Below are 17,716 nucleotides of genomic sequence, written 5' to 3'. Positions count from 1 at the left end.
TTGGCCCACCTCCACAAAAGCAGGGCAAGTGGAGGTTAAACAGTGCAAACAGATTAGACACTATGCAGCAGGTTGGATTTGAAGCGCTTTCATTTCAACCAAGTCATTTGGACATGAAAAAACATCACTTTAGTGATGTTTTCTACCATTACCTTGAAGCTAAATTGTCTATTCAAAAAAAAAAATGTCATTCTATCAATCTTTGAACTTGAACTCGAGGGAAAACAGCCCTAAATGCATAACGGCCATAAAGGTTTGTGAAACTACTGACTTATGTGTTTCTTTTACACAAGCCACTGGTTTCTACCATAATGAAACCGGCCTTTGCGTTGCAGTAAATCAGTGAGCCACAGGGACGAGGTACACTGCCCCTGGGTCATCCATTCCATTCATAGTTTATCACTAGCTCCAATGAACCTAGTTATTGCCATTATCATAGCAGCATTTACATCCCTATTGAGCATGCAGTGGGAGAGCCAGAGGCAAAAATTGTGGAGCCAATTCCTGAAGTATTAAATTACGTGCTGCCTCCATTCCAGTAGATGTGGTGCTGGGCCATAAAGTCTGATTGTTTCACCATTAGAAATAATAGATCCACAGTGCAGACAGCCAGGAAGATTAGCTGATGGTGCTGTAGAGCCACAGGAAACAGATGTGAAGCGTATGTCTTTAGTTATTGTTTTCTTGTAGTGGGGAGGAAAAGTCATAGTAATACTCATGTAAACCCACAGTAGTACAGTACACGCATAAGCTAGTTGCAAAAGTATCATTAGAATATTCAAATTCTCTCATTAAAATATTGTTTATTACTTGTTAAATACCACACATTTACTGTACGATTGTGGTAAAGATAATGTGGACTTGCACCTAGGGAAAACACGAACTCTGATGAACAAAAAGACATAAATATTACACTGGTTCAGTATTTTTTTTTTTTATAAAAGTGATGCCAAAATGCAGAAGCAGCATAGGTGACAAACTGAGTTCACCCAACAATAGAATAGCTTGTAGAGTTATCTTTAGAACAAATAACTTGATGTAACCATTTTCTGAATGACTTTATCAGTCACTGACTTTGTTGTGGAAGAACTGTCTTTTACAACATTGCTTCAGTACATCGAGGTTTGTGGGCGTTTTTTGCTTTGCTTGGGATCATTGTCTTGTTACGTTAATTGATTTAAGCCAAGTTTTAGATGCTAAAGAGATGACTCTAGAATATGTTGGTATACAGAGGAGTTCATAGTTGACTCAATGACTGCAAGGTGCCCAGGTTCTGTGACTGCAGAACCAGTCCAAATCAACACCCCTCCAACACCACCATGCTTGAAAGTTGGTATGAGGTGTTTGTGATGACTTGCTGTGTTTGGTTTTCACCAAACACAGCACTGTGCATTATAGCCAAACATCTCCACTTTGGTCTCGTTTGTCTGAAGGATATTATTCCAGAAATTTTGTGATTGTTCAGATGCGACTTTGCAGTCCTAAGCCATGCTACCATGGTGTTTTAGGGAAAAGAGGCTTTCTGCTGGCAAGCCTTCCAAACAAGTCAGTCCTTTGTAAATATGCTTTCATGACCTTTGACATTTAATTCCTGCTAACAGAGACCTATAGAGTCTGAGATGCAGCTGAGCAGATCCTTTAAGTAGCAAGGTGGGCCCTCTTGTTTGTCCAGTAAATCCCACAGATGCGCAGCTGGATTGAGAACTAGGGAATTTGGCGGTCAAAACCTCAGACTCATCGTTGTGCTGAACCATATTTTCTTCTCGGCAGGGCACATTATTCTGCTGAAATTGGCCACACCCATCAAGGAGTACCTTTTCCATGATAGGGTGTACATTGGTCTGCAACAGTGGGTAGGCAGGTGGCACATGTCAAAGTAACATCCACATGGATGACCCAAGGTTTACTAGCAGAACATTACTCAAAGCATCACACTGCCTCCACTGACTTCTTCCCATAGTGCTTCCAGGTGCCAGGGGTTCCCCAGGTATTCTCAGTATCCTCAGTATTCTGACACCTTTCTATCAGAACCAGTTTTAAGTTTTTTTTATATCAGTTTCAACTACAATAGCTTGTCTGTTGGATCGGATCATGCTGTGTTGCATCAATGAGCCTTGGCTCTTTGACCCTATTAGTACCCAGGAGCTGGTTCACCACTGTTCCTTCTTTGGACCACTTGTGATTTCATGTAGCCCTCACAATTTAGCCCTTTTCAGACTCAAATCCTGACACGCGCCCATTTTTGCCTGTTCCTCACACATCAACCTTGGGAACAAAATGTTCACTTGCTCCCTAATATTTCCCACCCACTAACAGGTGAAATGATGAAGAGATAATCAGTGTTATTCTTGTCAGTGCTCATAATGTTATGCCTGATCGGTGTATATTACAATGTTTGGATGATGTCAAAATGAAGCATTCCTGACAAAAATGCGACAGTATATGGAATGAAATGTCACTTTAGTAAATATTAAAAATAGAAGAGGACAAGTAGCTCAAAACACTTCTGGATTTATATGGGATGGATTAAAAAACAGGAAATTCTTTTTACACTGTACCTTGTCACAAGCAATACATAACCATAAGGAACCTGGGCACATGCTAATTGTCTTTTTGGATTTTATTTTTGTCAGTATTACAAAAAAGCACAAGGGACGCGTGCCCTGTCTTGCCATTCTTTCCTCACTCACTCTCTCTTTTATTCTCTTTCTCTTATCTGTGCACAAGCTGTGGATTTGTACTGTCTTTATTGAATATAAAGTATGCTTTTTATTTTGCTTCCTGCCCTTTCACACCTACATGTTGGCACAAAAAACAAAAAACAAACTTGAATTTCAAATGTGGAACTCTAAATGTGTATTTGGGATCCAATAATGAGTTCCCCGTTCTTCCGCCCTCTATCAACATTTACTTAAGATCAACCTTCGGAAAACATTTAAAGAAAGTAAACATTTCCCAAAAGAACGCCTGATGCGACACCTGCATGCACTCACACATTCCTTCCATTAATGAGCCTCATTCAGCTGTATGCACATTTTTCATCTGCCTGAGTACTTCAAATTGAGAATGCTGCTCTTCAACCAATAATGGACAAATGTTGTTGACTAGGGCACAATAGATGAGCTGAGGAAGCTAGTAATAGTCAGTTACCCACAGTGTATTTGGCCAAACAAATAAAATGCATTTCAATTTAGCTCTAATAAACTGTTACACTCCTGTATGTGTTGCCTGAATCCCTTCAGGTGGAGAGCTGGAATAGGATCAAAAATGGCAAAGTGAAGGCAGCAGATAATGAAATGAGGTGACAGAAAACACAACACAGATAATGAATGTAATGTAGATTGTTATTATATATAATGGCACGATATTTGGAGAATATTATCCATTGTGTCTTACACTGACATTTAGAGTAAAATGTGCAAGAAGCGAAGATTCCATGGCAATGATTAGTCATCTTAATAGTCAGTTACTGTTTTAATATACAGATATAACATCAGTCGCTCAGTTTGTAGGCGACATGTGGGAGAGTGTGGCTGTCAATATATATCTAAGCCACATGACCTGGCTGTGCATCAAAGCATTACCTTTTATAGAAACATCAATAGTGTTGTCTCTGGTAAAGTGCCTCACTTGTACAAAGCCAGACGATAGTTCCGCGGTGATATAGCCTATTGATATTTATGTGGTTTGGTTAAAGCCTCAATCTAAATGGCCATTTACTCAATAAAGGCCATTAAAAAGCAATAACTTTGAGCTAGAGACAAGAATCTTATCAATGCTACTTAGAACAGGTGGCATATGCTGGATCGCTACCAGCGGCAGGGGTCCTCTGACCACATCTCTTGTCATTGCAGGTTTTAAGTTAAAACCAATCAATAATTGCTGTGAAACACCGCTGCCATCAGCAGCATGGATTACTCCATACAGCTAAAAAATCCTAACTCACCTTAGATGTCAAATACAATTATTATATCATCCTCTCAATGCAAAGAGGTTGTAAATAATTTCAATCAAACATTTTGGAATCAAATAAGGCTTTGGCAGTATTACATTTAATATTACAGACATTACATCAGTATTACATTTAATTCAGACAAAATTCTTTATGTATGTTATAGATATAAAATAGCCAAAAGGTGGGCTTTACTTTTACTCATCATCAGTAATCAGTAGTTTTCAGAAAGCAGTTGTTGGTTTGGGATAAAATAAGTCATAATGCTTACTTGCACTGTAGCATGCAAATTCATTTTTAAAACTTAAATTTAAACCGATTCTTCTCATTAAAAGAGCAATATCATAAATTTTTCACATTGTTATTTTGTATTAAACAGCAATGCCTGACTGAGAAATTAAATTGTTTTCAGTTTAATCCTACAGAGAATAGATGCCTGAATTTGAAAAAAAAAATATGTATTGGTGGGGGGGTGGGTGCTTATTTCGTTGTGTGCATTTTTTTTAATTGACCCAACTCCTTTGTTATTAATACCAAAACTGTACACTAATCAGCCCCAGCATTAAAACCACTAGCTTCATATAGTGTTCCCTGTTGTGCCTCCAAAGCAGCTCTAACTCGCTGCGGCATGGCAATGAAACCTACGCCGGCATCATGTAGAGTCTGGCACACAACACTGGCAGAAGCTCTTTTGCGTTCTGTGGGTTTGCGGGCCGGAATCTCCATGGATTTGGGCTTGATCCACAGCATGTCGTCGATGCTCATTCAGATTGCTCAATCACATCAGATCATATTCACTTCATCTGTCGGTTTCCATGTAATGGCTAATCTATGCAATAGAAAAAGTCAAATAATCCCTTACTGTAAGTATTTATTCAGATTTTTCCTTTTTTAACAAAATCAGCTTTTAAGAAAAATAATTGAACAATCAAGACATAAATTCTCTTAAGATGTTATTATTAATTATATTTTCAATTCTAGATTAGATCACAAACATGTGGGTGTATTGAGAAAAAGACGCTGATAAGAACATATGAGGAGAGTGGTAAGCCCCTCTTCATTCCCACACTTTATGTTCTCTTAATATAAACAGTAAAAAACACTTTAAGTTATTTCCAGGTGTCAAACTGCTCATGTTATAGACAGATACATCAGTCTGCCATCACGAGCAGAGCTCGTGCTGCAGCAAATATTAATTACCCCGAGCTGAGATGCGTCTCTTCACAGTTCTATCTGCTTCTCCACGCTTGTCCAATTACATTTCTCACAGTCCATTGTAAAGGACAAGAAGATACCCTGCTTGCAAAGCAGAAGAACACAAATTGAAATATCTTCCGTGACTCCGATATGTCTAATCTTCATGAAATCTGCTCCTGGTATTTTTCTCATTAATGTAGCTGAATTTGTTCCATCAACTTTCAAACCAAACAGGTTTTTAGACGGACAAAGCTGCACGTGTGATCATTTTTTTGACACATTGTTGCCAAAGAAGTATAATACGGAAGCCTATTATGTTAAATTGTTTTCATAGTGGGCAGGAATTTTGGGGGAAAATGCCCTGCTGATGTTAAAACTGAGCAACACAGCAAAATGTTGACCTATTTTGGTGCAATATAGGATAATCTAGAAATTGTTCGGGGTTTTTTACAGCAAATACAGCATGCATAATTTCCATGCCAAGGTGGAGGTATGCTATTCACTTAAGGATGTCCTGTATATTATACAGTACATAATGTATTGAATGTTATTTTTTGCATTTTTGCATTTGCATTGCATTACCTCAATTGAGTTTGAGGTGTTTAAACAATGCAAAATCCAAATGGGAAAGGTAAAGGTGAAAAGTGTACCTACTGATATAAAACAATACTTATATATATTTCAACTGTTTATCACCATGTGTTCCCCGCTATACATCACCCTGTATGTTCTGTGGTGACCCTTCACAGTCATCATTCGACCTGACCTCACAGTGATATTCATACATCCGACAGCGATGGGCTGATTTATCTCACATCAGCCGCACAGTTCTGATGGCCCCTTTCATTTTCTAGCTGATGAAAGTACCACGGTAATGTGGTAGAATGAATTGTCCACCAGCGACCACCGTCAGCTCAAATCGATGGGGCATGTAATTGGCGGCCACTTTGTGTGATTGCTAAGATAAACAGACATTGTTACAGACATAGAAGATCAATGTCACACACAAAATAAGCGAGGGAGAGGTTGGAAATTATAGGCCATTATATTCACCAACAACACAGTAACTATTTCTACTGACAGGATTTGCTGACACACTAGATACTACTTTATTACACTTAATGATTCTTTACAAATGTGATCCGTGAAATGGCAAATGAAAAAATTAAAATGGAAAAGGCACATACACATCATTGGCCAGCTGAAGGTCAACAGATAGTGTTTTGAAATAGAGCAATTTTAAATGCAATTAGTCAACCATTTTGCAGTCTCTCACCAGCTCTCCACCATCTTTGCTTGAGGATAAGCATTACCTGATAGAAAGCTGCTGCTTAACAATAAGCTGTTTGTCATGTTTAATGTAACATGTTTGAATGATGTAGCAACAAAGCTAGTACTGTATAGCTTCTGCTCACCTTGGTAATGGAGTAGGAGATATGCTGAATTGCGGCGTTTCTCACTACGGAAACTGATAGAGATCTGGTTGCTCCAGCTGCGTAGCACTAAGCCAGTCATCAAAACCGACTCATTGGCAAGGATGAAGGGTTCTTGACCTCCTGTATCCTCCACGGTCACCTGCTCTCCTTCCAACACGCTCACATTTAGCACCTAAAAAAAACCACCCATGCAGTAAGATTAAACAAAAGCCCTCATTGCTGCAATTCATTACTGTGCGTCACATATAATGTAGTCATCATGTAACCCAGGAAAACTAAACAAAAAAAGTTTTTTCCAACAAAACTCCAAAGGGTCTTTTTAGACCAACACATTATCAAATGTTACATTGCATACATATTATTTTCAGTACTAGTTTGAGCATATGTATTCACCCTTAATATTCCCCTTCAGAAAACATGTTTGCTTTCATTTCTTTGATAACCTGCAGCTGGGATGAAAACATATTTTTGACTAATAGTAGAATCTATCTGAGTCATACCACTAATGGTTTGTTGCACAATTCCTCTTCTTTTTATGTTTTCTCTCTGCCTGCAGAATAGTCTGTTAGCAACGCCTTATGTCTTGGATTCAGAATCTGCAGCTAAATTTGGCAAAGGAATCAGGACTACTGTATGTAGTAAAACGGTCTGTGTAATGACATCTTTTGGAGCATCATTTATTTAATTATTGGCAGAAGTCAAAAAGGCAAATAGAAATCCAACAACAAATCCCAATCATCATTCTATATAATAATAAAAGATGGTACATTCTACATTGGGTTTGCTAGAACATTCTGATTATGTCATTGTAGGTTGATGGGATTTTATAATTCAGGCATTGTTCTTGTCATCTGACACAAATATTGTTTGGTCTGTCATGGTCCCTGGGTCTTGATGCCAGGGTTTGAGTTTTGCATAGTTTATGGTTCTTTGAGTTTTGCATTATTCATGCTGAAGTTTGGTTCTTGTTAGCTTACCTTAGAATCCTAGTAATTATTTGGTTCCTTGTTTGTTATTTTCTTCCCCTCCCCTGTGTCCTGTATATATATATTATTCTATCATTTGACTTTTTTCTACTTTTGATAGTTTTTTTAAATTGCCTTTGTTTGTGTTTATATTTTCAGTTAGTGCTTGGTTTTCCAGATAAGAGTTGTTACCTTTTGCTTTTTCTTGTGTTGTGTTTAGTTTTACTTTCTCGCCTATCTCTTTGTGTTGATTGTCATCCCCTGTTCTTGTTCCTGAGCTGTTTCCACTCCCATTATTAGTTCTCAGTTTGCCCTTGTATAACTTCCCGTGTCTTCTATTTGTTGTTTATCGTGTTGTGCACATCAGTTATAGTCGGGTTTCTTTTTCTGACCACTTGGAAAATGCAAGTCTAATCTTGCCTTTCAGCGCTATTTTTGGTCTCGACCAGTCTCTCGGGGAATGTCTGATAAATGGTTCACTATGTTCTAAAGCTAATTGCTGTTTTTCTTTTGTAGAGTACGTTAGGTTGTAGAGTACGCTGAGACATTGCTCTGAAAACTGCTGCTATAGAAAACTGAAGCGCAACAGGATGTTGGTGGCCAAGCAGCTAAATAATCTTAAGTAATTATATACAGTAATCTGCAAAATTAAACTACTCCTCATGTCTTTCTTGTTTTTTGAAGTGGTCTTGAACAATAGTTCTTCAGGTTTTCTAAAGATCTTTTAAAGTTATTCTTTGAACATTGGCTGCTTTTTCCTTCATATTCAGTCAAGTCTTTGCACCCGACCATTTTCAGAGGAAATTTGTTTGTTTGTTTGTTTGTTTATTTGTTAAGCCATTTAATACTGAACTATGAATTATTCAAGCATAAAGGAGGCACCTAAAATCAATGGATGAACCTGTCTTGTGTCTACACATAATAGACAACCTAGCAAAGCGCCACTCACAAGTTATATCTTTTGGACCTTTGTTATTAGCAGCATGTCACAAAAACATAATTTTTCCCATGTCTTTAGTTGAATCTACAAAAAATAAAGATGACACAGTTTGTGTCATTTTATTTTTGCACCAACAAGGTGATTCCCAAATGATATGGCATTGGTGTCCAGTGTATCCTTAAAAATTCGGAGGAAACTGTAAAGTGGAGGATAAAAGGAGTGTCAGGCTGAAAAACTATTGAGAGCGCATTAACTGTATCTGAAAGTCACATCTTTAAGAAACAAGAAACAATTAAGCAAAGATCTGACACTAGTTCTTCTACTGTTCAGCCGTCTACTGTCAAAGCATCATTAGAAATAGTCTTACTGGAAGGGTGGCTGTCAAGAAACTATGAAAAACTATGAGAAAAGACTAAGTTCTGCCAAGAACACAAGAAGAACAACAACACAAGAGATGTTCACAAGATTAAGCTTGGTAGAATTTTGTAAACTGTTACTGTAACTCTAAATTTTTGCCTTATATACTGTATTTCATGTATGTTTGCATATGTTTAAATAAATGTCTTCTAAAATATCTTCCCATTTTCTGAGCCATGCATAAAACTCAAGAGGTCTGCACAGTATGTGAAACTGAATGCTGTCACAGGTAGTGGGCTTAGGTTTCAGGTATGTCACGAGGCAAAAAAAGGTTGCCCTAGGCTGATGTCCCTGAGGTAATATGTGTTGCAGGATTGTTAGTGCAGCAGTTTGGAAAAGCTGAGACAGTGGGCAGGATGAGTACTAGTCACACTATGGTAGCAAAATGAATTTGGTCACGTAGACAAACTGTCACTCAGTCGAGGAGGTGCTGACAATGACTGCAGAGAGGCTGATGGACGCTGCGAGCCTGAGCTTAGAGGTGACTTCTTCCGGAATGATCCATGAGATCAGCCACTTTGATTGATTTGATTTTTTTAATCAATACCAGATTTAAACACAATCTCTGAAGGTTTTCTGGGATACAAGGTGCACAACAAGCAGTCAGTCATCAGGTCAAAGATGCCAAGATGCTTTTTTTTGTAGTTGCATAGTTGCATGAGCCTTAAATAGGAGCGTCACAGTGAGTAATAAAAGAATGACACGTGACTTTAGAATCAGATTCTCAATTCCTCAAGGGTAATGAGAATGACAAGGCTGTAGGCACAGTTCTTTCTTTCTTGAATTGTGCTGTTTCTCACTACGGAGTGTTTTTGGAAATCAGATTATTTGGGTTATTTGACTGTTTTATAACCTAATAATTCTCCCTACAAGCTCACAGGAGAGCACAGTAATTCTCCTTGAGTTTAACAGTCACACTGATATATTCAAAGAATGAGACTGAATTTTAGTCAATGTGGAATTGCAATTTAGTCTGTCAAATTTAGCAAATGAAAGCCTTAGAAAACAGATGTGAATGATGTCATCTCAACTGTATTGTGTTATTATGTACATTTAATTGTACAGTTATAGTTACTGAGGAAACTGTAATTAATTTGTAGTTACTGGCCAGAGGGGCCGATGGCGCGATATGGCAGCCTCGCTTCTGTCAGTCTGCCCCAGGGCAGCTGTGGCTACAACTGTAGCTTGCCTCCACCAGTGTGTGAATGTGAGAGTGAATGAATAGTGGTATTGTCAAGCGCTATGGGTGCCTTGAAAAGCGCTATATGAATCCAATCCATTATTATTATTATTATTATTACTAATCAATTAGTGGCGATTCCCAGATGCACCGTTGTTCCAGGTAAAAGCACATGCAAAATGTAAAGTTCATTCTGTGAGATAAGAAGTTTTTCTGTGCTATAAATACAATAATTTCCTTCTGAAATGGGAAAAAAACTCTAGTATATACTGTACAGTGTAAAACATTACATAATCCCACTGGTTTACTTTAGTGCATCATATCCTCTCTATTTCTTTTGTCACCAATGTGCTTTGTCCTGGCTTTCAGACGTTTGATGTTGACGCCTTAAAAAAAGATTAACACTTGCTGTGACACCTTTATTGCAACTCACAATAAAAGTGTCTTAACAGAGGAGACATCCATATAGTGGCTTTCATAGCACAATGAAACAAAGACTTTCATAGCATACCTGCTCTCACTATCACGAGCTTGTGGGTGGACCTGCTAGAAAAGCTCTGATTACAACACACCTAAAAAACACATTTAGCTGTTGAAAAGAGGTCCAGATGTGTGGAAGGGTGCTACATTGAAGGGGCAGCTGTTCAAATTTATAAATGTTGCTTTGTGCAATTTATGGGGATTGGTGGAGAACATTAAATATTAACATTTTTTATTTTTGTCATTTTTAATATTCCCTTAAGAGCTTTTTGTGCCCTTGTTTAAAAACAGCATTTTAATTCACTGAAACACAGAAGATAATTTGACTGTGCATTGGATTCTTAATTATTTGATGTCCACCTTGGATATGGTATCGGCGGTAGTCTTTGATACTGCAACAACTTATCATATTCAGTGAGCAGAACAAGATTGTGGATCTGTGACTACTTGGTTTACATATATCAGGGAGGCTTATGAAGGATAGGTGAGCAGATAGTGGACAGAGAACATTTGGACTGATAGATAGCTCAGCCCCAGAGGGCCCTATCATCTGTCATCCACCCTGGGACCTGTCAGTGCACCCAGCAACAGCTGTCCTGCCTCAATTATGAATCATTGACCATGTCAGGAGACATCAGACTACCTTATCTTCTCTAGTGCTACAGCCAAATGCCCACGGGGACTCACTGTCTCACTCACACACACATACACTTACATGTGTGTGTGTGGAAGAGCACACACACATGCGTGTTCCTCTGGACTGTAATGAGAGCAGTATTATGGTAAGTCCTAGCTGGAATCTCTGCCTCAGCAGACACATTTGTGTGGCCAGGGATTTGGCTGACCAAGCACACTTCTGCACCAACCACATCATTATCACAGGATGCCATCTATACAGTATGCTGTTCCATTTTCAGAATTATGTTGAGAGAGGAAAGAATATCTTTTTTTTTCTTTTTTTCTGTCTTTTTTTTCATGAAATAAGCTCGGGACAATAAAAGAAATGCAACACCGGCCTCGGATAAGGTGCACTTTCTCTAGTAGCATTATCTTTCTCCCAACCCTTGGTCCAATATTTTTCCACAGACGAATCAAAATGAGAGGACTAGAGGAGAGAAGGTCACCCCTCTCCTCTACCCTGTGTCTTTTCAATCAAACCACTGTAATAAACACACCATCCTGCAAGGCTACAGTACAATTGTCAGGCCTAGAATTGCACTTGGAATACTAACTATGAAAGAAAATGTCCATTATAATGTTCAAAAAGACGACGATATTTGTAGGACTGAACACCTTGATCTTGATGTGTTACCCGTGGCCCTGTAGAACAAGGAGCTTTCTTTGAACTGTACTACTGTGTGCGTCAACAGTGTGTAGGGGTGAAGATCCATGTTATCACATTCGAACAGAAAACAGCCTAACACAGAGTTCAGGGAGTGATTGCATCATACTGTACAGTTAATATAATACTAAACATAAACTAAATAATCCATATTATAAAGCCAGGAGTTACTTCAAACTTTGATATTTATGTTTAAAAATGTAAAGTACAAATGCAGTTTGGACAAAACCCAAATGTTTCTCCTGGTGTCCTAAAATAGACACTATATCAAACCAATCTGACTTTATACACGTGAGATATGGGCATTATTCACTAATTTATTCATTTATCTGCAAAATGAGTTAACTGTCCACAGAGGCTTGCTCTCGCTGATATTTTATTGTTGAAAACATCTGGTGGCAAAAAGTAATGAACATTTACACTGACTCACAGGAGCTATTGCTTATGCAGAAATGAGCTGTATGTAATCAAAATGATACCGCTATACATGGAAATTAAATGACCCTGCCGCTGGGGGCAATAAATCAACAGCCACTGGACTCACCAGCTGCAGTATCATAATTACTATGATAAAATCCCCCGGCTTATAAACTGGAACATACCAGAAATGTGTCTACCTTGCTTGTGCCCGCCCCACCACAACCACCATCACAGCCACCGCCATTTGAATAATTTTTGGCACATCCAGTTGGCAGTTTTCGTCCATCTCTGGATAGATTTGTGCAAGCAAAAAAAAAAAAAAAAAGGAGTTGTAGTGCTCATTATATAAAAACGTTATCTTAATTGAACATTCACCTCTACATAAAACAGTCAAGGCCATTTCCTGTTTGCCCTGCTGTCTAAAACAATGGATTCTTACCAATAAGCAAATGCTGAATGTTAATGAGAATGTGCAGGTGCCAGAAGCTGCATACAATAACTTGCTCATTGTCCCTTGTGTTTAATTTGAGCTGGCTCTTGAGTTTACCAAATGCAACCACCTTAGTGATAAGTTAAATAGTGCATGTTGGGTTTTTGTTTTTCGTTTTTTGTTCTATTTGCTTACAGTTACTCAGACATTAGAAGCCATTTCATTAGATGAGATTCTTTCTTTTTGATAAATCAGCTTCATTTTCTCTCAGGCCTTGACACCTCATTTTATTTGCTACACTGCATTTTTTGCATAGATTTAAATTCATGCATTACTGATTACTCTTCATATTTTCAAGCATGCATCTCTACCCTCCCACTCTCATCATGGCACTAAAAGAGTTGTGGGGGGGGGGGACTTCACCTTCTGCCAGACAGACTTCTTCTTCTTCCTTTATGACAGCTAGCTGGGTGGAGGAGCAATTAGTGTCACCTGAAAGCATTCCTCTCAGGATTGCAAGGCGCCATGAAAACTCATCTCGCCAAAGCCCTGAAAAGCTCATCAAGATCAAACTGGCCTTCTTTATGACCTGACTTACTCACCCACAGCACAGGCTGATGAAGGTTTCCTTTTGCCTCATCTCAAGTTGATTAAAGGCAGCAAGCTTCTGCTGGCTTCCATTCCTCAGTCAGACTCGTTTCCCTGTGACACATCTGCTGTGTCCTTTGTTGCTTGTGCTGCCTGGGACCCGATCCAAAGAATGGCCTAAACATTACCTTGTTAAAAGACCGTGTGATTACATTCATCAAAGAATTTTAAGAGTGGAACTTTTGTTTTTACAAAAGTGCCGTGACTCGCTTTTGTTGAAAATCTTTCCATCTTTGTTGTGGCACTTCCATCTGAAACGAGCACCAGCGGTCACTGAACACCAACAACACAAATTTAATTCCCTCCCTCATCAGCCACCCTCAGCCAGGGTCAATGCCTTGTGCAGTTTGCTTCTTTTGTAAGAAATGCTAGAATTAAAATCAGAGTGCAAGGATCAATACAGCAATTCAACCAGCACTGAGAGGGGCCTGTGTGTCAAGTATTTGTGCCGCTTATTAACATGACTATTGATTGGAGTCAGAGGAGCATGGTCACAGAAGCAGCATCAAATACCAATCATTAACCCTCAAGTCAGGTTTAGCTATAAACTCTTGGCATGCTCTGTAACATCTTAATCCTTAAAGGGGCATTTCATTGATGGTCATCCTTGGCGGCCCTGCCTTCAGTGTCATTCATTAGCGTATACAGCCCTGAGCTAATTAGGTTGTTATTTTTTGTTTTCTTGGGTGTTTTTTTTTTTAATTGTTGTTGTTGTTGTTTTTTTTTCAAGTTTGGTTTTACTTTAGAAGTGTCTAAAACGATATTTACTCCTCTCAGGATGGAAAATAAAAACTTGGAAGTTTTAAATTTCTCCACTGAGACTGAAAGCCTTTGATATTTAAGGTTTAATTAAGGAAACAAACAAAGGGCAAGTTTTCTTTTCTTTTACTATAAGATGTGTTTTTTTAAAGCAGACCATTTTTGCTTGGTTAGAGCTGCTGCGATCATGGAAACCTGCAGTAGCAGGCCCACTTTCTATTTACTAACTGTATCACGTTTGCAATACCTATTTTGCACCATACTTTTAAATGATTTTTTGAATATCATATCTGACTCGTTTTAACCAGCATAATCAGCAAAAATGAAGGTAAAGAACATCAAGTCAGAACAGAATTGATTGTGTTCATAATTATTATTATAGAATTTCTAGGTGTAGCCAAGTGAGCGAAGGCTTGCACTTGAGTGGTCTCAGAATCTCATCTCTGCTTTTTACAGATGATGTGGTTCTGTTGGCTTCTTCAGGTGACAGCCTCCAGCTTGTAATGGAGCGGTTTGCAGCAGAGTGTGAAGTGGCAGGATTGAGAATTGGTACCTCCAAATCTGTTTCCAGTCCTCAGCTGAAAAAGGGTGGAGTGCCCACTCTGGTTAAAGGACAAGTTCCTGCCCCAAGTGGAGGAGTTGAAGTATCTCGGGTTCTTGTACATGAGTTAGGTAGAAAGGAGCGGGAGGTCAATGGACAGATTCAGTTGCATTGATGCAGACGCTGTACCAGTACGTTGTGGTGAAGAGAGAGCTAAAAAGGGTAAAAGCAAAGCTCTCAATTTACCGAATGATCTAAGTCCCTACCCTCACCCATGGTCATGAGCTTTGGGTAGTGACCAAAAGAATGAGATCGTGGATACAAGTGGCGGAAATAAGCTTTCTCCGAAGGGTGGCTGGTGTCCCTTACAGATAGGTTCAGGAGTTTGGCCATCCTTTAGGAGCTCAGAGGAGAGCCGCTGTTCTTCCACATCAAAAGGAGCCAGCTGAGGTGGTTTGGGCATCTGACAAGGATGGGTCCTGGGACCCTCCTGTGTGAGGTGTTCCAGGTATTTCTGACCCGGAGGAGACAGACCCAGGACACATTGGTGAGATTATATCGCTTGGCTGGCCTGAGAACACCTGGGTGTTCCCCTGGACAAGCTGGAGGAGGTGGCCAGGGAGAGGGAGGTCTGGGCCTCTCTGCTTAGGCTGCTGTCCCCATGATCGGTCATGATTAGCAGAAGAAAATGGATGGATGGAACATCAGATCAACAGGAGTCATGCTAATTGGTTGCCATATTCTATTAATTTACTCCCCTTTGCTAAAATACTCTGAACTGGATTAGACAAAGCAGAAGACAGAAGGAATTAGGAAGGAAAAATAGATGAGAGCAAGGTGGAAAAATAACTGGGTAAAGTAAATAAAAGTTGACGGTGAAAGACTAAAAAAAATTGAGAGTACTGACTGCATAGTAACTCCTGAACATTATCGTGAATGATAGTAGTATAAGCTTGTCAGTAAATGGAAACACTAATATAATCAGACTTCAACACAGTTGGAGAGATTTGCAATTGGTTTATAATTCTAGCAATGCATTAACCAATGGTACTCACACATTACAGCTGCTTTGAGCTAGAATGGAGAATCGGGTATGAAACAGAAATGAGACAACCAGTGTATCGCCTCAAATGGTTTCTGCCTGAAACCCAGGCAGGTAGTTCAGCAAGCAGAGGAAACAGAGAAATCAGAGCAGGACAGATGGCCTGGAAAGCACTGATATCTAGCTAACCCACTGGATTTATTTGATCAAATAAATAAAAAAAAAAAGCACCATAACAGATTCTAAGCACTTTAATGCCACAGTCCAGTTCTGGAAAACCTCCATCTGTCCTCCACTAAAACCTTATTGCAAAAGTGCCAGTGGAGTACAAGGGGAGATTGATATAGAGATAAGATGTGCTTTAGATATCACTAATTCACAGCTGAAAAAAAACCTACCTCCACATGTATTTATACAGTGGGAAAAGGGGCTAATATGTTCCTTCCTGTTGATTTGGTAGCATTCGTACTCCATTGGACTGTCTAATGGCATCTGTAAGCCCATGAGTCTTTATTTTTATTCAATATTAAATTAAGTTTGATTCTAATTCTTCCTATTTTCACAACTTGAATCTACAATCAGTTTCAGAGCCAAGGATGGAATTAAACCCATAAAAAAAACTTCTCCCTAGTCCCTAGTGTTGTGGCTTTAAAGGAATTCATCACAGCTAACCTCATAAAATAGGAGTGAGTGTCAGATGGAAATCAGTACTTTACATCTCATATCCAGCTCATAGTTTGCACAGGCTATCATCCTGTACATATTTTCTGCATTTAACTATTGAATACCAGGCCAGGACATAACAATTAAAAGCTGCACCTAATGTCAAAGTGTCCTGCCCTTTTCAAAACCACTTTTAGGTTTGGTTTTTGGGTTTTGGGTCATTTTTGTTTGTTTATTTGTTTGTTTGGTTTTGGGTGGGGGGGTAGTGACTAATAGTTTAGATTAGTGCTAAAAGGCATGTTAGAGCAGCTTCTTAATATTTGCAGTTATTTTGCAGGAAAAAAATCATTATATGTTCAGAATCACCAGATGGGGCGATGCATTATATTCTGTTAGCCGTGGCAGAGGGGTTGAACAGTCAGGCTGGGGGCAGTAAACTCTCGTGATGCATTTTTCATCCTCCCTCTCTCACAAGAAGCCAGACTGCTGAAAGGAATATTGACTAAATACAGAAAAGGTTTGATCTTGCTTATTTATTCCCCACCAATTTCTGCAGGATTTTTTTTTTTTTTTTTCAATGCTGGTAGAATTCAGTGGGGGTTTCTGAATGCTGTTTAGATTTTTTTTTCTCTGAGCCATAGGTACATAACAGCAACATATAAATATTTATCACAGTCTCCATATTTGCCCTTCAGATTATTTCCTTCATCTAATTTTCCTCCCCTGCCTTCTGTACTGATGGCTACCTTCCAGAATAGAGGCCCCTTCATGATAATGTCTCTACTACAGCTCCTCTGGAACAAAGTGCGGTGCATTCAATCTGTGTTAATGGTTGGTAAAGTAAATTGTATCAGTACACAGCCTGAAAAGTGGGCACTAAGAGCTTTTAACCCAGGTCGGAGTTATTTTGTATGTTTCTAGCAAACCAACAAATCCATAACCTAACTGGAGAAATTGAAGGGAAGGTGTGATCCCTTCACAGATCAATATGTAATTATTGCAAATAGGCTCATCAGAAAAGTGAAAGCAATCAATTGTTTTTTTGACAACAACTGGTAATTTAATCTATTTCATCCCTGCCAACATGGGTATGTTTTTGTCTGTTTATCTGTTATCAAAATTACTAAAAAAAAAAAAAAAAAAAGGAAGGATTTCAAACTTTAGTAGAGACCAACTTTATACCCTTCCACTTAAACAATCAACTGTTGATTTGCAATGATATCTTAGTGAAAAATCTCCCAAAAACCTCCACACAAAGGGCTGCGTACAAAGAAGACACCTGCTGTTACAGAACGTGAAAGTGC

The 17,716-nt window shown here is 38.9% G+C and overlaps 1 protein-coding gene across 1 annotated transcript in view; it reads right to left on the bottom strand.

Annotated features, from left to right (window-relative positions):
• The window catches only part of LOC100703088 (seizure protein 6 homolog), a 92,170-nt gene that overhangs the window by 20,876 nt on the left and 53,578 nt on the right, over positions 1–17,716 (bottom strand). The window contains 1 exon segment of the mRNA XM_003450463.5: positions 6,565–6,757. Within this exon segment, the coding sequence (XP_003450511.4) occupies positions 6,565–6,757 (193 nt within the window).

Source organism: Oreochromis niloticus, linkage group LG10 (genome assembly GCF_001858045.2).
Source record: "Oreochromis niloticus isolate F11D_XX linkage group LG10, O_niloticus_UMD_NMBU, whole genome shotgun sequence".
NCBI classification, from domain to species: domain Eukaryota; kingdom Metazoa; phylum Chordata; class Actinopteri; order Cichliformes; family Cichlidae; genus Oreochromis; species Oreochromis niloticus.
This window is presented reverse-complemented; position numbering and strand designations above follow the sequence as displayed.